This window comes from Rhinatrema bivittatum, chromosome 14 (genome assembly GCF_901001135.1).
Source record: "Rhinatrema bivittatum chromosome 14, aRhiBiv1.1, whole genome shotgun sequence".
NCBI lineage: Eukaryota > Metazoa > Chordata > Amphibia > Gymnophiona > Rhinatrematidae > Rhinatrema > Rhinatrema bivittatum.
In genome coordinates, this window is record NC_042628.1 from 63125457 (window position 1) to 63150901 (window position 25445).

At 52.2% G+C, this 25445-nt stretch overlaps 1 protein-coding gene across 2 annotated transcripts in view; it reads right to left on the bottom strand.

Annotated features, from left to right (window-relative positions):
* LOC115075698 (serine/threonine-protein phosphatase 2A 65 kDa regulatory subunit A alpha isoform) overlaps positions 1 to 25445 on the bottom strand; it is a 206558-nt gene that overhangs the window by 107935 nt on the left and 73178 nt on the right. For both annotated transcript variants that reach the window (XM_029576335.1, XM_029576336.1), the window contains 3 exons: positions 17501 to 17571; positions 16399 to 16533; positions 4395 to 4568 (listed from right to left, as the gene is read on the bottom strand). In XM_029576335.1, coding sequence (XP_029432195.1) covers positions 4395 to 4568; positions 16399 to 16533; positions 17501 to 17571 — 380 coding nt within the window. The remainder of the gene's footprint in view (positions 1 to 4394; positions 4569 to 16398; positions 16534 to 17500; positions 17572 to 25445) is intronic.

Genomic DNA, 25445 nt, shown 5'->3' on the forward strand with positions numbered 1-25445 from the left:
TTAAATTTATTTTTCTTGATTGCCATTTTAATTATTGGGTATTATGCGATGTCTGCTGTTTTGAAATATTTTATTGATATTTGGACATGTTTTAATAATTTTTATGAGTTTTTAATTGTTGGATATTCTGTTCAGCAGCTGTTTTGTAACATTTTTAGTAAAGCTTTACAATTATTTCTGTGTGGGGCGCTATAGCAGCTTGGCTTATTCTGTTTTCCCAATAGGAAATGTATTAGTGTTTAGGGCCTGGTTTAATAGTTGTATTCCTTAGATAGGGTTGTTACTGGTTGAGTGTGTTCCATAATACAGGTGTATCTTTGTGCGGGTTAGTTTGTGTGCATTATTGCAGATCCTGGGACTATGTTAGGTGCTATATTTCTCTTTCCATTTCTCTAGGTTTGCACTGCATGCAGAGTGGCTTTTTTGGTTTTCCATTCCAGTTTCTGTCTCCATATTTATAATGTGTGGTCTTTCTGTACTTGGTGAAGGTCAGTTCTGGGTGTGTGACAGAGGTGAGATATTTTACTAGCATGTAGGCTTTTGTATCAATCTTATTTGTTGTGTTTTCTCAATAGGATATGCATTAGTGGTAAATTACTGTCTTTTCATAAGAAGGGCTATTGTGCCTGGTAGTAAAGGGAGTTTGTTTTGCTTTTACTGAGATGTCATCAGAACCAGAATATCTTTTTTTGTATGGCGAGTTGTACAGGGTAATGCCCTAGATCTGCTCTGCACTCATTGCGGGGGGTTGAGGGGATTCCTGTGGATGCAGAGTGCATGTTTACATTTAGCCCCGTGACGGTCACATGCTCAGTGTGTCACGCATGTGAGAACCATCTGTCAGGTGTGTCCCGGCCAAAAAAAGGTTGAGAACCACTGTCCTAGGGTACCACCCACAGTCCATCAGTATTACTCAGTATCAAAGCAGAATGATTCAAAACCAAACTAACTATATACAACTAACTTGTAACCTTGAACTGGATCACTAACCCCAAATTGGAACAGAACTTATTGAATACAGTGAAGATTGATCTGCAGACCAGAAATAAACAAATGCTGAACGAACGGACTCTCCAATACCTCTATGTGAGAAGCGGGGAGACCAACTGGCTCTTCGCCCAAGAGGTAGCCTGTGAACGCAACGAATGGACCTTTAAGCCCTCTGGAACCGGCCGGCCCTGACATATACACAGGCGCAATCGCCTCCTTTAGCCAGCGAGTGATGGTAGCCTTAGAAGCCTTGTTCCCCTTATTGGGTCCGCTCCATAAGACAAAAAGATGATCAGAGACCCGAAACTCATTTGTGACTTCTAAGTATTGCAGTAGCACTCTTTTCACATCAAGGTGCCTTAGGTTTCCGCTAGGTGTGCTCGCAATGTCGTCTGGAAGAAAAGGCAGGTAGCTCCACTGACTGATTTAAGTGAAGAGAGGACACAATGTTTGGTAAAAAGGATGCTGTCTTGAGGGAAACACCTGAATCAGAAAAGCAAAGAAATGGTTCCCTATAAGACTGTTGTGTCAGTCGCTGTCCCACGTCTCTGCTCCGCCCACCTTACCTCGTTGGCGACTCCCTCCAGGTTGATGAAAGGCTAGCTGCTGCGGCGTCTCCAGGCCATCCTCCTCCGGCATTCCTGGACCGGTTCAACGCTGCAAGCCACCATGTTGACCAGATGCCTAAGGGCACGCGTGCGGCCCGACTGATGTACCAGCATTGGTGCAAACCTCAGGGGTGTCCCCCTGAGATGACGTCATCAGCTCCAGATATTTAAGGTCTCCGTTTTCGCTAACAAGACGAGTTAGCAAGGGGTTTCGCTACCTCCGGGTATCGTTGCGGATGGGATTCACTCTCTGCAAACCTAGCTACTCTGCCTCATTGGACTTCACTAGAGGTACTCGCTCCTCGGGGGCCCCATGTCTCGGACCAGCTCCTGAATACCACTTCCGCTAAGAAGTCATCGTTGCTTACAACATTAGCGAGTTTCCATCTATCTCTCAGAGCTTTCCCTGGGACCAGGTTACTCACTCCTTGAGGGCCTACTGCATTCCAACTCCTGGGCTGCCTCAAGAGACTATGATGTGAGTGTTACCATCAAGGACTTGTTCCAGAACTCTGCATATCCTATCTACTCACTTTCTTAGTTTCTCTACAGCTCAGCCACCTTGGGACATCGGGGGGAGAACGCTTTCTGCTTTCAGCAGGAGACGGTGGTGAAGGTAAATCGGTATCTGTAGAAGTATCATCACCCCAGGTGTCATAAGGGTCAGGTTGCTGACCTGTAGGACCACGAGGGGGTTGGATACCTGAAGGTCCCGGTTGAGGCTCGGAGAAACCCGAAGGAATCACCGGGGGCATCGAAAATACCCTTGGAGGCATCGGTGCTGGCATCGAAGGCATCAATGGAGCCGATGTGCGTATCGCCCCGGAGGAATGTATCTGTGGCGAGGGACGGCATGGCATCGATGGAACCACTCCCGAAGGAGGAATTCGATACGGTGTTTCTGCACCCGATTAATTTGGCATCGGGGAGCGCACCGGTGCTGTCGCCCGGTGGAAGGGCGGTCATGAGCGCTTCCATCCGGGCGAGCAGCGGTGCCAGCGCTGCTGGAATCGGGTCTGTGACTGGTTCCACTCTCGGCGGCGGAGTCAGTGCCAAAGGAGTCTGGAACCGTTGCATCGCTTTGTTGGTGGCCTCCTGGACCAGCCGGTCCAGTTCTTCCCGGAGACCTGGGGTAACAATACCCGACTCCGGGAAAGAGGGAGGCTGAGCCGGAGGGACCACCGTCACCGGTGGAATCGCGGCTCCCAAACCCCGATGGGGTGAGGGTTGCCTCAATGTCTCAGAAACAGAAGTGGACTGTGCCGCTTCTGATCGAGACTTCTTCGGTGGAGGCTCGGACGGTACCGAGGTCAATGACTTCAATTCCTCGATGGTCCGAGACTTGCAAGGTCGATGACTATGCTTTTCCCTCCGATCCCCACGATCCTCGGGGGAAAGGACGGGAGTCGATGGCCGTGGAGACGTCGATAGCAGACGATCACCGGGAGGTTGCCGACGATGGAAGGACTTCGACGGTGCCGGTTCCGAGGACGTCGATGCGATGGACGGCGGAGTGTGAGCAAGGAATAGGAGTCCCATCTTCTCCATTCTGGCTTTGCGACCTTTTGGTGTCATAAGAGCACATTTGGTGCAAGTCAGGACATCATGCTCACTCCCTAAACATAATACACAGACTCTATGAGGGTCTGTGATAGACATGGTGCGCGTACAATCTGGGCACCGACGGAACCCCGACACCATGGCCATTGATCAAAAATTTAGCCGCGGGACAGTAGACGGCCAGCAGGCCGCAAGGGCCGAAGTCAACGGTAACCGGCGAAAAATGGCAAAAAAAACTTACCGAAGTACCACAGGCTAAATTTAGATAGAGAGGGGACCCCTGTGGGGTGAATATTACTTCAAAGAAGTTCAAGAAGAAATTCCTGTCAGGAATGTGGTGAGAGCTCCTTAACCGCATGGCTACTGCTGCGCAGAAAAAAGAAGACTGAAGGGGGACCCCTGCTGGCTGCAGGGTTGGTGCCGTGCTGGGCATGCCCAGTAGGGGCCAGTCAAAGTTCCAGAAACTTTGACAGAAGTTTTCCGTGGTTGGGCTCCATCCTCGATGTCACCCATTTGTGAGGACAACCATCCTTGCTTGTCCTGTGAGAAACCGAAGCATCCACCTTAGGGACCTTGAGCAACTCTAGGTAGTGGTCCAGGAGGGGATAGAGCTTGCCTATTGCTCTGTCCACTTGTAAACCGGTTTCCGGAGCTTCCCATTCCTGAAGAAGTAACTGCATTAGCATAGGATGAAAAGGGAAGGTACGTGGAGGGGCTCAGTCCTGCCAGGACAGGGTCCACGTCACTGGAAACTGGGGTACCAGCGGCTTCCTCCGGAGGGGCATCTATGCCCATCTCGGTTAGAACAAAAGGGATGAGCGGGTCCAGCTCCTCCCGCTGGAGCAAATGTAAAACCAGCGGGTCATCCCGGTCGACCGGTGGATTCTGAATTAAAGGATCTGCATCCGGATCTGGGAGCTGAGGAGGTGGGGTAGGAGGATCCGGCGGGTTTTGCGCCCCTGGTATGGTCTGAACCCGATTAGTCCCCTGGAAATCTGGGAGCTTGGGTCCCTGGTCTGTAGATACCCTAGGCACCTTTGCAGGTGGAGGGCCTATAGGAACCTTAACAGGTGGGAGGGGGGATCATCCTGCTGCAACAAGTTAACGACATAAGCTCTGAGTAATAAATACAAAATCAGTAGTAAAATGAGAAGGGGCTGTCTGGACTTATCTGGGTATGTACAGGGAATGGACCTTGGTCTGGCCCAGCATGGTACTACTTATGCTTATTCTCACCAGCTGCCCTGCCAGAAGGGGCATGTACTCGATGATTGCCAACCTGACCCGCCACTTGGCATCCTCCGCCAACTCCACAATAGCAGGTAGCAGGGACTGTGAGAGCTGCCGGATGCCAATCACCTCATTCACACAGTCTAGGTTGGAAATAATGTTCAGTCGCACCTCAGGACACTGGGAAGAGAGAAAAGAAAGATGGCATTACAATCAGAGTTTATACAAGAAGAGATCATAATAATGCTACAGTAATGTTTGGTATACAGACAGGGCCATCAGCACATATGGAGCAGTAAAACACAGTGAAGTCAGTGTCCATGTCTCACAGTGCTTACAATCCAAGGCCTAATTACAGGCAGGTTAAGTTAAACCAATTAGCTCTGGGTCCCACAATGCATACAGCAATGGTACCAAAGTCTTCAGGAGGTTGCCTTCTAAATCACTGACACCCTGAATATTAATTACCAAACAAGGGTAGGAAAATTGGTTCTTATCTGCTAATTTTCGTTCCTGTAGTACCACAGATCAGTCCAGATTCCTGGGTTTATTAATCCCTGCCAGCAGATGGAGACAGAAAAGCCTCGCTGACACTGCTTGATAAGCCCTGGTGCCACCTGCAGTAGATCAGTATTAATCTGTACCCAAGCCAAAAACATTATGTGCCAAATACTTGACAAAAACTTGCAAAAATCTTGTAATGTATAAACAAACTAAGAACAGAACTATGCTGAAAGGATTATAGCTGAGCGGAAGACTCTCCCCCCTGCAACCTGGGCGGGTTCTAGACTGATCCGTGGTACTACAGGAACAAAAATTAGCAGGTAAGAACCAATTTTCCTTTCCCTGTACGTACTGTACATAATATAATTGTACCCAGATCAGTCCAGACTCCTGGTATGTACCAAAGCTTCCTAGAGAGGGTGGGTCCTGAAGAGTCCCGCTCGCAAGACACTTTCACCAAAACACCGGGAGCTCGAACCTCCCAAATCCAATCAGTAATGCCTCGCAAAAGTATGCTGTGACTTCCAAGTCACCACCCTGCAAATCTCCTACGGAGTCACCAACTGAGTCTCTGCCCACAAAGCCACCTGAGCCCGAGTGGGCCCGCAAACCCTCAGGAACCTGACGGCCCACGATAATATATGCTGACCCAATAGCCTCCTTAAGCCACCTTGCAATAGTTGCTTTAGAGGCATGGGCACCTTTCTTTGATCTGCTCCATTAAACAAAAAGAATATCCGACCTCCTGAAACCATTAGTAACCTTGAGATATTGAAGCAAGGCCCTGCAGACATCCAATACTTTAAGCTCTTGAGCATGCTGCACAGAAGCATCCAATTCTGGGAAAGCTGGGAGCTCAAGTCTAACATGAAAGGCAGAGACCACTTTTGGGACAAAGGAAGAAACCATACGCAATGTGACTCCAGAAGCAGATATTTGAAGGAAAGGGTCCCTGCATGACAAAGCCTGCAATTGAGAAATCCTCCTGGCGGAACAGATGGCCACTAAGAACATGACCTTGAGAGTCAAGTCCTTAAGAGTCGCTCTCCGAATTGGCTCAAATGGACCATCACACAATACTCGCAAAACTAGATTAAGGTTCCAGGGGTGACAGACCTTCCGCACCGGAGGGCGCAAATTCTTAACTCCCTGAAGGAACCTCTGTACATCCATATGGGAAGATAAGGTGTAACCCTCAACCTTCCCTTGCAAGCAGGCTAGAGCCACTACCTGTACCCTAAGAGAATTAAAAGCAAAGCTTTTAGCTAAATCCTCTTGTAGGAAAGACAATGCGTAAGATATTGAGGCCCGAACCGCCTGTATCCCTCGGTCGGTATAACAAGCCTCAAACTTTTTCCAAACCCGAACATATGAGAGTGAGGTAGACTTCCGTCTAGCCTGCAAAAGTGTAGCGATCACCGGCTCTGGGTATCCTCTCCGCCTCAAGCAACGCCTCTCAAAAGCCAAGTCGCTAGACAAAAGCGATCTGTCTGGTTGGAAAATATGGGTCCCTGACGGAGAAGACCCGGAAGATGACTGAGCCGCAGTGGACCGTCCACAGCTAGATTGACTAGATCTGCGAACCACAGTCAACGCGGCCACTCCAGGGCTACCAACACCACATTCCCCAGATGCTTCTCTATGCGGTGCACCACCTTGCCCACTAGAAGCCAAGGAGGGAAAACAGAGCAGGATTCCCCGAGGCCAGGGCACTACCAGAGCGTCGACCCCCCTCGGCCCCGTACTCCCTCCTGCGGCTGAAAAACAGAGGAGCTTTTGCATTGAGCCGAGTCGCCATCAAATCGACGTGAGGACAACCCCACTTCTTTCGGACGAGCTGTATTGCTGACTCTGCCAATTCCTACTCATCTGAATCTAAGCTCTTGCAACTGAGAAAAATCAGCCTGGACGTTGTCGACGCCCGCGATATGAGATGCAATTAACTGAACCAAATACAGTTCTGCCCAGAAAAACAGCTCCTGAGCTTCCAGGGCCACCCTGACGATTGATGTAGGCTACCATCGTTGCACTGTCAGACAGAACCCTGACTGATCGACCCTGAACGAGAGGGAGGAAGGTCCGAAGTGCCAGCCGCACAGCCCTGGTCTCCAACAGATTGATAGGCCACGAGGCTTCTACCGCCGACCAAGTGCCCTGGGCTGACTGCCACTCACAGGCTGCCCACCAGAGAGACTGGCATTGGTAATGAGAACCACCCATTCCGGAACTTCGAGACTGACATCACGCTGCAGATTGGACGACTGTAGCCACAAGAGGCTGCTCCATGCCGATGCATCCAGCAAGACCGGTAAATGAAAAGCCTGCAACAGAGTATTCCACCTCTCCAACAGAGCCCTCTGAAGCGAACGCATATGTGCGAAGGTCGATGGCACCAATTCCAGTATTCAGGCCACTGACCCCAGAACTTGCAAAAAAAAAAAAAAATCCCAGGCTCAGGGCACCCTCAACATCAATAAGCGGCGAACTTGTGACTGTAACTTGATCATCCTCTCCTCTGTGAGAAACACTTTGCCTTGCCTCATGTCAAAACGAGCCCCAAGATAGTCGAGTTTCTTTGATGGCTCCAAGTGACTTTTCGCCCGATTGACCACCCAGCCGAGAGACTCTAGCAGACGAATAACCTTCTGTACCAAAGAACAGCAGTCGTCTAACGATTTCTCCCGAATCAGCCAATCGTTGAGACAAGGGTGCACCAGCACTCCCTCACGTCGAAGAGCTGCCGCCTCTACCACCATTACCCTTGGTGAATATGCAAGGAGCTGTGGCCAGCTCAAAAGGGAGAGTCTGGAACTGGAAATGCTGACCCAGCACTGCGAACCTCAGGAAGCGCTGATGATCTGGACGAACAGGGATATGTAGATACGTCTCAATCAGATCCAGGGAAGCCAGAAACTCCCGAGCACGCACTGCCGCAGTATCTTTAAAGACGCATTGACTGACCACAAAGTAGATGGAGTAACGACCCCTGCCCCATTCGTGCAGAGGAACTGGGATTACCACCCTCAACTCGCACAACCTGCGCAAAGTCTCCCGAGCTGCGTGATGCTTCGCCAAAAACCCGCAAGGGGGAGACTAAGAACAGGTCAAAAATGGATGTGCAAACTAACGCATAACTATCTCTTATCAGAGTGAGGACCCACTGATCCTGCATAACCTTGGTCCACTCCCCGTAAAACCCTGCTAGATGGCCCCCTATATAGGAAACGGCAGAGTGAACCGGCCTCGCTTCATTGGGAGGACTTTACCCCAGTAGCTCCCCCACCCGTGGGAGCCCTGAAAGACCTCCAGCTGCCCCGAAAGGACAGACCCCAATTTGAGCCTTAAGGCTGAAAGGGTTTCTGCGACACCACGGGGCCTTTAGAAGGACGAGATAGTCTGCAGTTCCAAAATCGCGACCTGGACTGAAAAGCCTGACAATTCCAAGGCTTGTCCTCCGGCAACTTGTGCACCTTAGTTTCACTCAACTGCTTTATCAGCTGTTCCAACTGCTCCCCAAACAGAGGACCCTTGAAGGGCAAAGAACCTAACTGGGCTTTAAAAGACACATCCGCGGACCAATGATGGAGCCACAGGAAACATCTGGCCTCTACAGCAGAAAGGAAAATTGGTTCTTACCTGCTAATTTTCATTCCTGTAGTACCACGGATCAGTCCCGATGGTGGGTTGGGCCTCATGTCCAGCAGATGGAGACAGAAAAACTGAAAGGGTAACCTATATCAGGACAGAGCCTACCCTGCATCCCTTCAGTATAAACCTTATCAAAGCAGATAATTAGAAAGATAACCAGCATTAGATCAAGCAAGTAACAAGTAACTGATAATTTGAACCATTCAAAACTCCGTAAGAAAAAATGCTCTTCAATATATATAGCTGCATAATCATCTAATAGATGCTTCTGGTGCCTTAAATTAATGATAAAGAATCAAAGCATCCAAAAAACTGAAAAGAAAAGGACTTAGAGTGGACGGAACAGACAGTATACGGGAGGGAGTCTGGACTGATTCTTGATACTACAGGAACGAAAATTAGCAGGTAAGAACCAATTTTCCTTTCCCTGTACGTACCTGGATCAGTCCAGATAGTGGGATGTACCAAAGCTTCCCTAAACAGGGTGGGACCGAGACAGTCCTGCTCGAAGTACCTGTCTTCTGAAGGAGCCAAAAACTGGCACCTGTACATTGAGGCAATAATGGCGAGCAAAAGTATGCAGAGACTTCCAAGTAGCTGCTCTGCAGATTTCCTGTGGAGAGACCGACTGACTCTCTGCCCAAGAAGTAGCTTGTGAACACAAAGAGTGGGTCTTTAAGCCCTCCGGGACCTTCCGACCCCGACAAATATATGCCGATGCAATCGTCTCCTTCAGCCAATGCGCAATCGTGGCCTTAAGAGGCTTTGTTTCCTCTATTCGGCCCACTCCATAAAACAAAGATGATCTGAGACCCGAAACTCATTTGTAACTTGCAAGCACATTAAGGAAACGAGCTCTTTCCACAGCTGGCCCGCAGCAATGGAACGCTCTCCCACCAGATCTTCGGCGTGAACAATGCCCGATTACCTTCAAAAAAAAGACTCAAAACCTGGCTGTTCGAGCAAGCTTTCCCTTAATTCACTTGATCCATCCGGCTTTAGACCTCCACCACTAAAAGAGTCATGCTCGCAGTTCTCCTCCACTTTTCAGAAGATTAGTCCATGTTAGGTACCCTATGTACAAGACACTTTCAGTTTTTTAGGTTCCCCAGATACAAGACTCTTTTCAGTTTTAGGTACCCTAGGTACAGATACTTTGTTTATCTCTTTATCCTACGGCTCTCGGGAAGAGCCCTTCATTTATTCACCCGGTTATCCCAGTTAATGTATCCCTTGTTGTAATGTAATGCATTCTTACATGCCAGTTCACATTCTAATGTAAACCGAAGTGATGTGTAATTTTTTACATGAATATCGGTATATAAAAATGCTAAATAAATAAAATAAATAAGTAGCGCAGCAGCACTCGTTTAACATCAAGACGCCACAGGTCACCACCAGGCATGTTCGCAATGTCCTCAGAAGAAAAAGCAGGAAGTTCCACCGACTAATTGACGTGAAAAGACAACACAACCTTCGGCAGAAAGGACGGAACAGTCTTGAGGGAGACCCCCGAGTCCGAGAAACGGAAAAAAGGTTCCCTACAGGATAAAGCTTGAAGCTCTGACAGCCTCCTGGTGGAGCAAATAGACGAGGAAAACAGTCTTAAGAGTTAGATCCTTAAACGTGGCCCGCCTGAGGGGTTCAAAAGGAGCCTCACACAGAACCTTAAGAACCAGGTTAAGACTCCACGAGGGACAGGTAGCCCAAATGGGCAGATTCAAATGCTTGGCCCCCTTGAGGAAGCGAACGACATCCAGATGAGAGGCCAAAGCGACACCATCGACCCAGGAGGGTCCCCAGAGCGGAAACCTGCACCAGGTAAGGAGCTGAAAAACAAACCCTTAGAAAGACCATTCTGGAGAAAGGAGAGGACCAGAGATATCAGAGCCTTGTGAGCCGGCACTCCGGACTCGGTACACACATTCTCAAACTTTCCAAACCCGAATGTAGGCTAGAGAGGTAGAAGGCTTACGGGCTTGCAACAGAGTGGATATAAACTTCCTCCTTACATCCCTTCTTAGTCGCCACCGCCGTTCAAGCGATCCGCCTGCTTGAAAAATACAAGACCCTGACGAAGAAAGCATGGAAGGTGGCAGAGACACAGGGGACCGTCCGTCGCTAGGTTCACCAGAATCCCATACCGCGGTCTGCGGGGCCACTCGGGAGCCACGAGGATTACGGGTCCCGGATGAAGTTCTATTCTTCTGAGAACCTTTCCCACTAAGGGCCAAGGAGGGAACACGTACAGGAGAAAGTCTAGAGGCCAGGGAAGAACCAGGGCATCCACTCCTTTCGAGCAGTGCTCCCGTCTGGGGGCTTTGGCATTGTTCAGAGTAGCCATCAGGTCCAAGTGGGGGGGACCCCACCTGCAGACGATCAGATCCATCACTCCGGACCATTCCCACTCTCCTGGGTCTAGGCGCTGACGACTGAGGAAGTCTGCTTGAACATTCTCCTTCCCCGCAATTTGAGACACTGCCAAACAATCCAGGTGATGCTCCGCCCAGGCAAACAGCTTGCTGGCTTCCAGAGCCACCGTAGTTGAGAGCCAGACGAACCGCTCAAGCCTCCAAGCGATTGATGTGCCTGCGGGATTGAACTTGGGACCAGCACCCCTGTGTAGATTGAGCTTGGCAAACTGCTCCCCAGCCGGAGAGGCTGGCATCTGTCGTCACAATGATCCACTGGGGAGTCTGTAAAGGTATCCCCTTCAGGAGGTGAGTGAGCGAAAGCCACCACTGCATGTCAGCGATGGTAGAGTCAGAGCGGGAGGGGCGTCCGAAACTCTTCCGACACCGGCTTCTAGCGGGACAGCAAAGCTTTCTGTAATGGACGTATATGTGCAAAAGCCCAAGGAACCAGATCGATTGTGGAAACCATGGACCCCAGGACCTGAAGGTAATCCCAGGCCGTGGATAGTGAAAACGAGAGAAAGGTGTGCACTTGCTCTCTGAGTTTGAGCGCCTGAGTTTCTGGCAGGAAAATCTTGCCAACTCATGTCGAATCGTGCTCCCAGAAATTCCAGATCTGGGAGGGCTGTAGCTTGCTCTTGGAAAAATTGATTATCCACCCCATGGAGGCCAGGGAAGGCCAAGACTCTGTTGACCGCCAGCCTGCAGAGAGTCTCAGACTTGGCCCGGAGGAGCCAATCGTCCAGGTAAGGGTGGACCAGGACTCCTTCCCGACGGAGAGCGGCCGCCACTACCACCATGACCTTGGTAAAAGTGTGGGGTGCAGTGGCAAGGCCAAATGGGAGCGCCCGGAACTGGAAGTTCTGGATATCCCAGGATATCAAACTGGACGTTCTGGATATCAAACCTGAGATACTTCTGATGGTCGTAGCGATTCGGGATGTGCAGATAAGCCTCCGTTAGATCGAGCGATGCCAGAAATTCGCTGGAGCAAACCGCTGCTATCACCCCCCTCAGGGTCTCCATTCGAAAATGGGGAACCTTGAGGATCCGGCTGACTCGCTTGATATCCAGGATTGGACGGAAGGAGCCGTCCTTTTTGGGAATGACGAAGTAGATTGAATACTGGCCGGACCCTTGCTCTTCCACTGGGACTGGAACTATGGTATGGAGCTCTAGTAGCCTGCTCAGAGTCTGGTCGACCACTGACCACTTTCGACTTCCGCAAGGAGAGATTAAGTGAAGAGCAAATTCTAACACGTAACCTTTCTCTATCACCTCTAGGACCCACTGATCTGTTGTACTCTTAACCCATCCCTCGAGAAACAGGGACAGCCGTCCACCTAAGTTTGGAATGGAGGAATGGGCCGGCCGTATCACATTGGGAAGAGGACTTTATGGACGGGTGTTATGGGTTTCCATCCCGGAAGGGACGATGGCCTCGAAAGGAATGAGACCAGGATTGGGGCCTGGAGGAGGTGCCTCTCGAAAAGGAACCCCGTGCTCTGCTATTATACCGGTGCTGACCTCTAAAGCGAGAGAGGGAAGGAAAGAAGGACTTGACTGTTTCGGGCTGTCCTCCGGCAGCTTATGAATCTTATTCTCGTCGAGAGATTTAATAAGCTGTTCAAGGACCTCAACAAAAAGCAAATTACCCTTGAAGGGGAGTGTGCCCAACTGCGCTTTAGAAGAGGCCGCGGCCCAATTTCTCAGCCAGAGAAGACGTCTGGCCGAAACCGCAGAGACCATGGCTCTGGCTTGCACCCTCTGGCTTGCACCCGAAGATCGTAAAGGGTATTCGCCTCATACGCAATCGCGCCCTCCAGCCGTTCTGCCTGCTCCACCTCTGCAGCACCCTCTTGGGTGCTGAGTAATTGTTGAACCCACCTGAGGCTTGCCCGCTTCATGAGACTGCTGCAGATTGTCGCCCGGACTCCTATGGCCAAGACTTCAAAGATGCGCTTGAGATAAAGCTCAAGTTTGCGGTCCTTGACATCCTTCAAGGCCGTGGCTCCCACCACTGGGATGGTGGTGTGCTTGGTAACTGCGTAGACAGAAGAATCCATCTTGGGTACTTTGAGCATGTCCAGGCATTCATCAGGAAGGGAATAGAGCTTATCCATTGCCCTACCCACGTGGCGCCCGCCTCTGGAGACTCCCATTCCCAGAGGAAGAGCAGCAGCAGCTTGTGCATAGGATGGAAAGGGAACGTACGTGGAGGAGCCCTAAGTCCCACCAGGACCGGGTCCTCGTTAGCTGGCCTAGCAGAGGTAACCATATCGTCCGGTGGCACCTCAATCCCCAGTTCCTGTAAAGTGAAGGGGATGAGGGGATCCAGTTCCTCCCTTTGGAACAAACGTAGAACCCGCGGGTCGTCACCTTTGAGTGGAGGACCCGGGGGCGAGTCAAGAGTCCTGATCGAGATCAGGGTCCACTGCTGGTTGAGGGGGGCCAAAGGACACAGCACCACCCTGACCCTAACTGAGCCCTGTCCGTCTGATACAGGAGGCGGCTGCGGAGCAGGCCCCCGGGGGAGGGTCCTTATCTTCCTGAAGGCTAGCCAGATAAGGTTTGTGCATTAAAAGCACAAATTCTGTAGGAAACAGATTTAGAACTCCTGGGTAGAGGGGGAGGGGGAGAATAGGATCAAAATCCCCCTCCTGCACGTTGACTGGGCTCAAATCTGGAGGTGAAATGGTTAAATCAGGCTCAGCCGAGCCCTGCAGTCCAGTCTGCCGAAAGATCTGCCCCCAAAATGGCCGCCGTTCCCGCAGTTTTCTGTGAGGACAACGGCCGAGCCATGCGTCTGGGAGGTTAACTCCAGACTGCCGATCGCGTCACCCCCACGGAGGAACCCTCCCCGCCGGGCAAACAATCAGCACACAGACCCTCGCGGAAGAGCCGAATCGCAGGCTCCCCACAGGCCAGACAGGCCCTAAAGCACAGCATGAAAGTAAATAAAAGCCGCTGGAGAGAAAAAAAAAAAAATCAGCTGAGCCGGCTGCCCGACCAAACCTTGCTGTCCGTGCACTAAAGATGCTGAATTTGTTTGTCTCTTGCCTTCGGGAGTCCCCTCTGACTTTACCTTTTTTTTTTTTTTTTATAAAAACTTTAGTGATAGAAGAGGAATGGAGAGTCCCTGTGAAATATTGTAATTTAGCCTAGGCAAGTAGGGGGAGTGACTGGACCACCAGTATCACCCCCAACAGACAAACAGGTCAGCGGGAAAGGGATCCTAGGTTGTATCACAAGGGGCAAGCCCCCCTAGGACCCCCGAAGAGCTAGGAGACAGAGCTCTCTCCCTGAAGCAGGAATTTTTTTTCTAGATCATTAAAGTAATACTTGCTTGATCTGATCAAACACCACACAGGAGAAGGAAAAACCTCACAGGAATAAAGAAATTAAGAGAAGGAAGGGAGCCACAGGTTCAGCTGCCTGCATCTGCTGGGAGACAGAGAAATACTGGGATGCAGGGTAGACTCTGTCCTGATATAGGATGCCCTTTCAGTTTTCTCCGTCTCCATCTGCTGGACAGGAGGCTCAACCCACTGTCTGGACTGATCCAGGTACGTACAGGGAACTCATAATCCGATATAGCGAATGCACCAAATCATAGAGAGCATCAGCTATGTATGTGACCGACACCTGGTTGTGTTTGCCCATCCTGAAAACTCTGAACCCAGTGCAGACATGCTCTTTGCATAAAGCTGGACCAATTAGCAGCTCACAGATCCAAGGCCACCCCCTCAAAAATCCTTTTGAGAAGAAGCTCCAACGTCCGATCCTGAACATACTTAAGGGCTGCGGCTCCCACAACCGAAATAGTGGTCTTTTTAGTAACCGCGGAAACTTCAGCATCAACCTGCGGAAGTTTTGCTCCAGCAAGGGTTAGAGTTTAGACATTACTCTACCCACCCTTAACCCGGAGTCTGGGGAATCACACTCACGCTCTACCAATTGCCGAACAGACCTATGATAAGGAAAAGCGGAAGGATGAGCCCTAAGGCTATCTAGGACAGGATCCGCCCCATCCATCTCCGGAACCTCCTGAGGAGCTTTCAACCCCAGCTCCTTGAGAACTTGAGGGAGCAGAGGCTCCACCACCTCCCTTCAGAACAAGCGGAAAATTTTGGGGTCATCACTCTCCGGAATCGAAGAGGTCCCCATGTCATCTCCCTGATCCAAGCCCCGGATCATGTGCTGCCGACACTACCGCTACCCCCCCCCCCCCCGGGGGGGGGGGCCCGCCCGTCCCCCCGGAGGGACCGGGACCCCTAAGTCCTCCACCGTCCCACCTGGGCTGGGCAAACGTGGGACACCCCCCCCCCAAGTCTTACGACAATTAAGACCCCGACGCAGCAGCCTGAGGCTGAAGGCACGGACCCCGAGGTGACAGAGGCAACTGTGGGCATCTCAGACCTTCCTGCTGAACCAGATAGGCTTGATGAAGCAGGAGAATAAAATCAGGGGAGAAGGGGCGTGAACCCAAAGGCAAGGCCAGAACCTGGTCTCCCCCATGCCCCTGAGGCAAGGGGACCTGCCTATTAGCCCCTTCAGAGACCCCCCTGCTCCTCTAGGGGAATTGGATGGACTGGGGAGAGCCAAACATGGTGGCACGCATGAATCCACCGCTCCCGCCATGAGGGAGCCAGCAGCTGCATCAAAAACAGGCCCGACCGCGGCAGTCGCGCACCTCTCCAACCTCCAACATTGTGACCCCCAGGAACGCACGAAGAACAGAGGTCGGCCCGACTAAGACTCGTCAGGACCGCACCACACGTGTGGCAAGCCGAGCCGCAAACCATTCTCCCCAAGGCAAAAAAAGAAACTAAAAAACAAAAACAAACAAACCTGCATGACCAACTGCAGGGTGGGGGTCGCCCCAGAGCCTTACCACTCAGTTGTCTTTTTTTTTCCCCCAAATTTTACTTAAAAAAAAAAAGCAGGGAAGTTCCTCTCCTAAAGCTGAAAGGAGCTGTCCAGCTCAGTTCAGCCACAAGCCACACAGGGAGAGAAACCCCTGAAGAAAAAGGGAGCCGAAAGCCAGACAGGCCTCGTGAGGGGAGGGATCTGGACCACCAGATTTACACCCCACGGAACAATTTGGACCTCAGCTGGTCCACCTCAACCAAACAGGGAATGGTTCCCTAGGGGGACCAAACCCCTGGGAGGAAGGCTCACCTGAAAAAACAAAAAAAGGCAAATAAATGACTGCAGGTTTATGCACCAGCCACCATTTGCTGGAGACAGAGAAATACTGATCGACTGCAAGTGGCACCAGGGACTTATCAAGCAGTGTCAGTGAGGCTTTTCTGTGTCTCCATCTGCTAGCAGGGATGAATAAACCCAGGAGTCTGGACTGATCCAGGTAACTACAGGAAAATGGCAATTCCTGTCACACACACATAAAAATTCTGTGCTGTGCAGACATAACAGACACTCACCTCATCCTTAAGTTGGGCCAAGAACAGTGGCAGGAGGTGCTCAATGGTGTTTTCCTTGCCCAGGATGGGCGACAGGCCCATGATCACTGAGGCCAAGGCAGATTTCACGTGTTGATTGGCATCTGAAACGAGTTCCTATAAAAACACAGGAGACCGTTCTGACATGGCACATTGCTGTATAGGTGATATAAGGCATATCTTTACCTGGCAATCTCAGCAGTTTGCATTACAATGCTGCTATGCTCTCCTTATTAAATACTGAACATAGCAAACCCAGTAATAAACACAAACAACTAATACTAGAGAAGTTCACCAACAAGAATCATTCCAATATGCTTTAACATTTAAATAGAATATGACAAATGGAATGACTTTCCATATTTCCTGAGATGCTGCCTGCACTCAATGCTAGAGTGTTGCATAATTAAATTTTTTAAGCTTTTAATGAAAAAATGCAAGTAAACTTCTCAAAAAGAGTGAAAATTAATCTCTTCAAAAGCTGGCCCAACACTAACGGTGTTTCAAGACAAAACATTCAGAGGGTATTCATCAGCATGTCACATTTTTCTTAAAGAGCTAAAAAATTCATTACTATGCATGTGGCTGGCCTGTGATTATAACCAACTGACACCTTTACGCCTTCAATTCTAGTCGCTCTATCACAGAGTGCAGGCAACATTACTGGAAACATGAACATCATGCCACATGTCACTTCTATTTAATATGTTACTCGTTCCAATATGCTTTTTTCGGTGAACTTCTCTGGCACTGCTCTACCTACCTTAGATCGTCTGTGTATACCACCCACGTCTTATTCAAAAGGTAAAAAGGACAAAATTCCTTATATAATGCTTCCTTTGAATGATAAGAATCACAAATGTGCTGGAGTTCTCAGATCAGCACTCAGACTATAAAAGTCTAGAGAAAGCTTCAAAGGAGCTACCTAGAATGGTACCTTACCAAAGAGTAACAAAAAACTCAGAAGTATGGGGATACTTTGCATTTTCAGTTCTTTTCAGAAACCTATAAGGATTAAGCACTGTACTGAGCAGACAAGTACTCCCTGTAACATGTGTGCCATAATATAGCAGTAGGTTCTTACCTTCACACATGGGAGGATCTGATTCATAATAATGTTTTCACGACAGTCAGGTGACAGGTTTTCACAGAACTCTGGAAAACAGAACACAATACTTGCTGTAAATAACCATTCTGTATGCAAATGCCAATCCTGTTATATTGCTCAACTTGGACCTCGACCGGTCCACCTCAACCAAGCCGAGAATGGTTCCCCAAGGAACCAGTCCCCTGGGAGGAAGGCTCACCCGAAAGAGAAAAAAAGCTAGAAAGAAAAAACAGCAAGGGTAAAAAGAGAAGCCCTGCAGGTTAATGCACCAGCCATCTGCTGGAGACAGAGAAATGACTTACCTGATAATTTCGTTTTCCTTAGTGCAGACAGATGGACTCAGGACCAATGGGTATAGTGTACTCCTGATAGCAGTTGGAGACGGATCAGATTTCAATCTGACGTCAGCCCTTAGTACATATACCCCTGCAGGAAGTGCAGCTCTTCAGTATTCTCGAAAAGCATTGTGGATATATGTGTGACTGACTAATTGGATTAACTTGAATAACTTTATTAACTTTTTTTTATTTTTATTTAAATTCTTTTACTAACTTAGTTAGTAACTTGATCTGGTTGAATTGGTTATAGCTGGAGACCGCCAGTATACTCAACCGGAAAGCGTCGACACCCGGTAGGGTGGGTGTCCTAGGTGAATGAAAATATGGCTTACCCTTGAATCATTCGAAATTCCATGTGTAATGGCAGCCAAGGGTGGGATGCTGAGTCCATCCGTCTACACTAAGGAAAACGAAATTATCAGGTAAGTAATTTCTCCATTTCCTAGCGTGTAGCAGATGGACTCAGGACCAATGGGATGTATAAAAGCTACTCCCGAACCGGGTGGGAGGCTGCCCGTGACCCACTTAGTACTGCCCTTGCAAATGCAGTGTCTTCCTGAGCCTGGACATCCAGGCGGTAGAATCTGGAGAATGTGTGGATGGAAGACCATGTCGCCACCCTGCAAATCTCGGCAGGTGAAAGCATTCTGGTTTCTGCCCAGGACACTGCCTGGGCTCTAGTAGAGTGAGCCTTGACCTGTAAAGGCGGAGGCTTGCCTGCTTCTACGTAGGCCGCCTTGATGACTTCCTTGATCCAGCGGGCTATGGTTGCCCGCGAGGCCGCTTCCCCTTGTCTCTTCCCACTGTGAAGGACAAATAGGTGGTCCGTTTTTCGTACGGGTTCCGACATTTCCAGGTATCTGGATAGGAGTCTGCCAATGTTGAGGTGGCGTAGACCTCGAGCCTCTTCTGAAATCTTCAACTCATCCGGCGATGGTAGCGAGATGGTTTGGTTAAGATGGAAATGTGACACCACTTTGGGAAGAAACGAAGGGACCGTGCGTAGTTGGATGGTTCCCGGGATGAGTCTGATGAATGGCTCTCGGCAGGACAGTGCTTGTAGTTCCGAAATGCGGCGTGCTGAACAAACCGCCAGCAGGAATGCTGTCTTTAAGGTTAACAGGCAGAGGGACAGACCTCGGAGGGGCCTGAAGGAGGCTCCTGCTAGGAAATCCAAGACCAGGTTGAAATTCCAAAGAGGTACCGGCCACTTTAGTGGTGGGCGGATGTATTTGACTCCTTTCAGGAAGCGTGAAATGTCCGGGTGAGACGCTATGCTGTCGCCCTCGCTCTTGGAGCCGTAGCATGACAATGCAGCTACCTGTACCTTGATGGGGTTGAGGGACAGACCCTTCTGTAGCCCGTTCTGCAGGAATTCCAGGATCACGGGAACTTTAATTGAGCATGGTATGTCGTGGTCTTCGCACCAGGCTTCGAATACTCACCAAATTCTTATGTACGTCAAAGATGTGGAGAACTTGCGTGCTCTGAGTAGTGTGTCTATTACAGCCCCCGAGTATCCGCTCTCTCTCAGGCAAGCCCTCTCAATGGCCAGGCCATAAGAGAGAATTGAGTTGGTACTCGTGGAGGATTGGGCCTTGTTGTGTGGAGGTAGTGGTCCCTGCTAGTAGTGTGGAGGTAGTGGGTCCCTGCTAGTAGTCTTCTCATGTCTGCGTACCACGGTCTTCTTGGCCAGTCCGGGGCCACTAGAAGTACTAGTCCCCTGTGTAGCTGTATCTTGTGGATGATTGTGCCTAATAGGGGCCACAGCGGGAAGTTGTATAAAAGGGTCCCCTATGGCCAGGTCTGTACCAGGGCATCGATCCCCTGGGACTGAGGTTCCCGCCTGCGGCTGAAGTACCTGGGTACTTGGGCGTAAGAAAATTATTACTTACCTGCTAATTTTCGTTCCTGTAGTACCATGGATCAGTCCAGACCGTGGGTTATGTCCCCAATCCAGCAGATGGAGTCAGCCAAAGCTTTGAGGGGGCGTCACCATAAGTAGAACTACCCCCTCTGCAGGAGTTCAGTATCAAGTATATCAAAGCCCGAGTAGAAAAACCGAACCCCCTCAGTGAATCAAGTTTATAGAAATCGGCAACAAACAGCCGTGTAACCGTAGTAACAAACGAACAGTGAGCGTCCTACAACGTGTAGAAGGCTGCAAAGACAGTAAGTCAACTTGTGAGGAGCTGGGACAACAGTGAAAAACTGAAAAGTGGTGAAGGACAGATACCATTACCGTTCCCTCGAGTAAGGTGGAGCAGGATTAGAACCCAAATGTGGTGGGCGTCTGGACTGATCCATGGTACTACAGGAACGAAAATTAGCAGGTAAGTAATAATTTTCTTTTCCCTGTACGTACCTGGATCAGTCCAGACCGTGGGATGTACCCAAGCTTCCCTAAATCGGGTGGGGTCCTGCGAGGCCTGCTCGGAGAACCTGTTCACCAAAATGTCCCGTGGCTGAAGAGGCGAGGTGTAGGCGATAATGCCTCGCGAACGTGTGCAACGACTTCCAGGTAGCCGCCCTACAGATCTCCTGGGGAGAGACCGAGCGAGCCTCCGCCCAGGAGGCCGCCTGAGAACGTGTAGAATGCCCTACAATGCCGGACGGAGGCGTCCTCCCCGCCCCAACGTAGGAAGCGGCAATACCCACCTTCAGCCACCTCGCAATGGTTGTCTTGGAGGCCTGGGAACCCTTCTTAGGACCGGACCAAAGGACAAACAGATGGTCGGAAGTCCGGAACTCGTTGGTAGCCTCCAGATAGAAACGCAGCGTGCGTTGAACATCCAAGAGTCGGAGAGACTTCGGCTCGGAGGAGGAGAAGGACGGTAACTCCACCGTCTGGTTCACATGAAAAGCAGAAACCACCTTCGGTAGGAAGGAAGGGAAGGTGCGGATTGAAACTCCAGAGTCGGAGAAGCGAAGGTAGGGCTCCCTGCACGACAGCGCCTGTAGCTCCGATATACGACGAGCGGAACAGATTGCCACCAGAAATACCGCCTTGAGGGTGAGATCCTTAAGTGTCAAACTGCGCAAAGGCTCGAACGGAGGCCCCGACAGGGCGCGAAGCACCAGGTTGAGACTCCAGGAGGGACAAGGATCCCGTAGCGGAGGCCGTAGATGTTTGACACCCTTGAGGAAACGAGCAATGTCCGTGTGCTGCAAGAGAGATCCCCCATCACGCAACAGCGAACCAAGGGCGGTGACTTGAACTCTCAACGAGTTATAGGCTAGCCCCTTGTCCACCCCGGCTTGTAGGAACTGAAGGATCTGAGGGACCGAAGCCGTCATGGGACTGGTGTCCTGGCTGGCACACCACAGTTCGAACACTTTCCAGACTCGAACGTAGGCCGACGTGGACGTCTTGCGCGCCCGCAGCAGCGTGGATATTACCGCCTCCGGGTACCCCATGCGCCGGAGGCGTCGCCTCTCAAAAGCCAGGCCGCAAGACAGAAGAGTTCTGCCTGCTCGAAAAATACCGGGCCCTGGTGTAAGAGGCAGGGGAGGTGCCCCAGCCTGATCGGGCCGTCGACCACCAGCTGCAGCAGATCCGCGAACCAGGGTCGCCTGGGCCATTCCGGGCCGACGAAAATCACAGCCCCCTGATGTCCTTCTATTCTGCGGAGCATCCGTCCCACGAGGGGCCACGGTGGAAATGCGTAGAGCAGCAAATGTGCCGGCCATGGGAGCGCCAGGGCGTCAACCCCCTCCGCACCGCGTTCTCTTCGCCGACTGAAGAAGCGGGGCGCCTTGGCGTTTAGAGCGGATGCCATCAGGTCTAGGTGGGGGGCCCCCCACCGATGGACGAGGAGTTGCATTGCCTCGGACAGAGACCACTCCCCGGGGTCCAGCAGTTGGCGACTGAGGAAGTCCGCTTGAACATTGTCCACTCCGGCGATGTGTGACACTGCTAGCCGGACGAGATGACGCTCCACCCATTGCATGAGCAGCGCTGCTTCCAGCGCGACCTGTGGACTGCGCGTGCCTCCTTGGCGATTGATGTAGGCCACGGTGGTCGCGTTGTCCGATAGCACTCTGACTTCCCGGTTTCGAAGGAGCGGGAGAAAATGCCGCAGGGCGAGTCTGACCGCCCTGGTCTCCAGACGGTTGATGGACCATGTCGCCTCCACCGCCGACCACGTCCCTTGCATGGCGCTGCGATCGCAGACCGCGCCCCAGCCCGCTAGACTGGCATCGGTGGTTACCACCACCCAATCTGGTAAGTCGAGGGACACGCCTCGGGCTAGGTTCGCCGGATCCAACCACCAGCCCAGACTGTCCCTGGCCTTCTGAGGGAGTGGGAGGATCATCTGGTAGTCCTGCGAGACCGGCTTCCAACGGGAGAGGAGCGCCCACTGTAAGGGCCGGAAGTGCGCAAACGCCCAGGGGACCATGTCGATGGTGGAACCCATCACCCCTAGGAGCTGCAGGTAGTCCCAGGAGGTGGGCTCCTGTAACGCAGAGAATCGTAGTATGTGATCCCGCAAGGAGAGCGCCTTGTCCTGCCGCAGGAAGACTTTGCCCAGTCGGGTGTCGAAGGTCGCCCCCAAGAAATCCAAACGCTGTGAGGGCACGAGGGAGCTCTTGGAAAAGTTCACTAACCATCCCAGGGAATGCAGGAACTGTAACACCCTGGACACAGCTGCTTGGCCTTGGGCGAACGACTTCGCGCGAATGAGCCAATCGTCTAGAGAGGGGTGAACCAGGATGCCCTCCCTCCGGAGAGCTGCAGCCACGACTATCATGATCTTGGTGAAGGTGCGTGGTGCCGTCGCCAGCCCGAACGGGAGAGCTAAGAACTGGAAGTGCTGGTCCAGGATCTTGAATCGAAGGAGACGATGATGATCCGGGCGGATGGGGATGTGTAGGTAAGCCTCCGTGAGGTCCAGGGAGGCGAGGAACTCCCCCCGCTGCACCGCTGCAATCACCGACCGCAGCGTTTCCATGCGAAAACGGAGCACTCGGAGGGACTTGTTGACCTCCTTGAGGTCCAGAATGGGCCGAAACGATCCGTCCTTCTTTGGCACAACGAAGTAGATGGAATAGTGGCCCAAACCCACCTCTCCGAAGGGCACGGGCGCAATAGCACCTATCTCCTGAAGCCTGTCCAGCGTTGACTGCACCGCCCGCCGCTTGAGAGCCGAGCCACAAGGGGAAAATATGAAACGACCCTTCGGTGGTCGGACAAATTCCAATGCGTAACCGTACTTTACGGTGTCCAAGACCCACTGGTCTGAGGTAATCCGCGCCCACTCCCTGTAGAAGAACTTCAGCCGCCCCCCGATCCTGGGGACGGCGGAGTGGGCGAACCTGGCATCATTGCGAGGACTTGGGGGAGGGGTTTCCTGCCCCGAGAGCGGTGCGCGCGAGTCTGCGGCCGCGAAAGGAGCGCGACCAGGGCTGGGACCTGGAAGCGGCCGGCCTGGAGCCCCCCGGCCTGTAGTTCCTGTAACGCCGTTGTGCTCTGGCTCTAGTCCGGGACGAAGCGAACGCCCGGGAAGGGCGATATCTATCCTCCGGAAGGCGGTGAACCGCATTTTCCCCCAGAGACTTGATGAGCTGATCCAGATCCTCCCCAAAGAGGAACTTACCCCTGAAAGGCAGGGAGCCCAGACTCGATTTGGAAGACGTATCTGCCACCCAGTTGCGAAGCCACAGCAGCCGTCTAGCCGCCACCGAGACCATAGACCTTGCCAGGACACGAAACAGGTCATACGAGGCATCCGCCCCGTACGCCACTGCAGCTTCTAACCTGTCCGCCTCGGCGGCCTCCGCAGCAGGCAGATCCTGGGAGGTGAGAAGTTGTTGGACCCACAAGAGGCTTGCCCGCTGGGCGAGGGAACTGCACATCGCTGCTCTCATACCCAGCGCGGAGACCTCGAAGACTCTCTTCAGGAAGATCTCCAATTTGCAATCTTGCGTATCCCGCAAGGCCGTGCCTCCTGTCACCGGTATTGTCGTCCTCTTCGTAACCGCCGAGACTGCGGAGTCAACTCTCGGAACCTTGATGAGATCCAGGAAATCTTGCGGTAGCGGGTACAGCCGTTCCATGGCACGACCCACCTTCAGAGAAGCTTCAGGGGTATCCCATTCCCTCGTGAGAAGCTGCAGGAACGATTCGTGAATGGGAAAAGCCCGCGCTCTCGGGCGCAGGGCTGCCAGGACCGGATCTCCTTTCTTCGAGGATGTGACCACCGCAGGCGCTACTGGAGCGGGTGGGTCCGGCGGCGGATCCAGATCCAGTTCCTGAATGATGCGGGGTATGAGCTCGTCCAGCTCTTCCCGCTGGAAGAGGCGCAGCGTACGCGGATCGTCCCCCTCCGTCGTGGCGTCCCCTTGTCCCAGATCCGTGAAGTCAGGATCAAGGTCCACTGGGTCCGGCGCCGCTCCCACCGTCCCTGGCGAAGTCCGGGCATGTGCGGGAAGACGAGGGGCCCCCGCTCCCGCCGCAACGGGGGGGGGGCCTGAGCCGAAGGCGAGGTCCGGCATAGCTTGGCAGGGGGAGGTTCCATCGGCGCATCCAGACCCTGCAGGTATGCCGTGTGCATAAGCAGGACAAACTCCGGGGAAAACCCCGGTCTCGCCGGGGGGGCTCTGGAGGGAGGCACATCCGCGGTCTCCTGCGCCTGCGGGCCTTGCTCCGGCAGCAAGGTCGGGGGCGAATCCGGGTCCAACTCTCTGCCATTCAGCCTCTCCTGAGGTCCCTCGGGGCGCCGGGTGTCCAAGATGGCCGCCGTTCCCGCCAGGACTGGGGGAGGGGCCCGCCCACGGCGTCCGGGCAGAGGAGCGAGGAAAGAAAAATCGGCAACGGGCTGTGAGGTGCCTTCCCCCCCCGGGAAGGTACCGGGCACAGATGCCCTCACGGGAGATGCGGGACCCCGGCTTGCCGCAGGCCGCGCAGCGCATCGGCCGCGGCATCAGGTCGAAGTAAAAAACCGCGAAAAACGAACCGCAAAACAAAAGGCAAAAAAGTAAGCCTCGGGGTCCTGCGAGCCGAAACGCCGCCGCCACGGGGGGGCCCCGATGGCCTGCACTGCCCGCCGGCGACCAAAGATGCCGCGGGGGGGCCCTCCTGGCCGCACTACCCGCCGGAAAAATGCCTGCCTGCCTGCCTTCCTGAGCAGCCCACGAGGCGCTCCAAGATGGCCGCTGTCAGTGTAGCAAGCGCGGAGAGGCCGGCACTACCGGCATCCGCGAGGCACCAGAGGTTTTTGGAGAGCTGAAAAGAAAAAGAAACACAACAAAACTGCAAGCTGTAGTACTTACCCCGTCCGTGAACAGAAAAAGAAAGGACACACACAGAGGGTAAGCCACGCCTCCCCAAAATTGAACCCCTTAATTGATTTTTTTTTTTTATAAAAGAAAACTTGATTCTAAACTTGATTCACAAGAAATAGGCAGTAGCCCAAGCAAACAAGACAAAGGTAAAGTTAGAAGCTTAGACCGAATTGGGAGCACTCCAAATTCCCTACTCGCATCTGCTGGAGTCAGAAGATACTGAACTCCTGCAGAGGGGGTAGTTCTACTTATGGTGACGCCCCCTCAAAGCTTTGGCTGACTCCATCTGCTGGATTGGG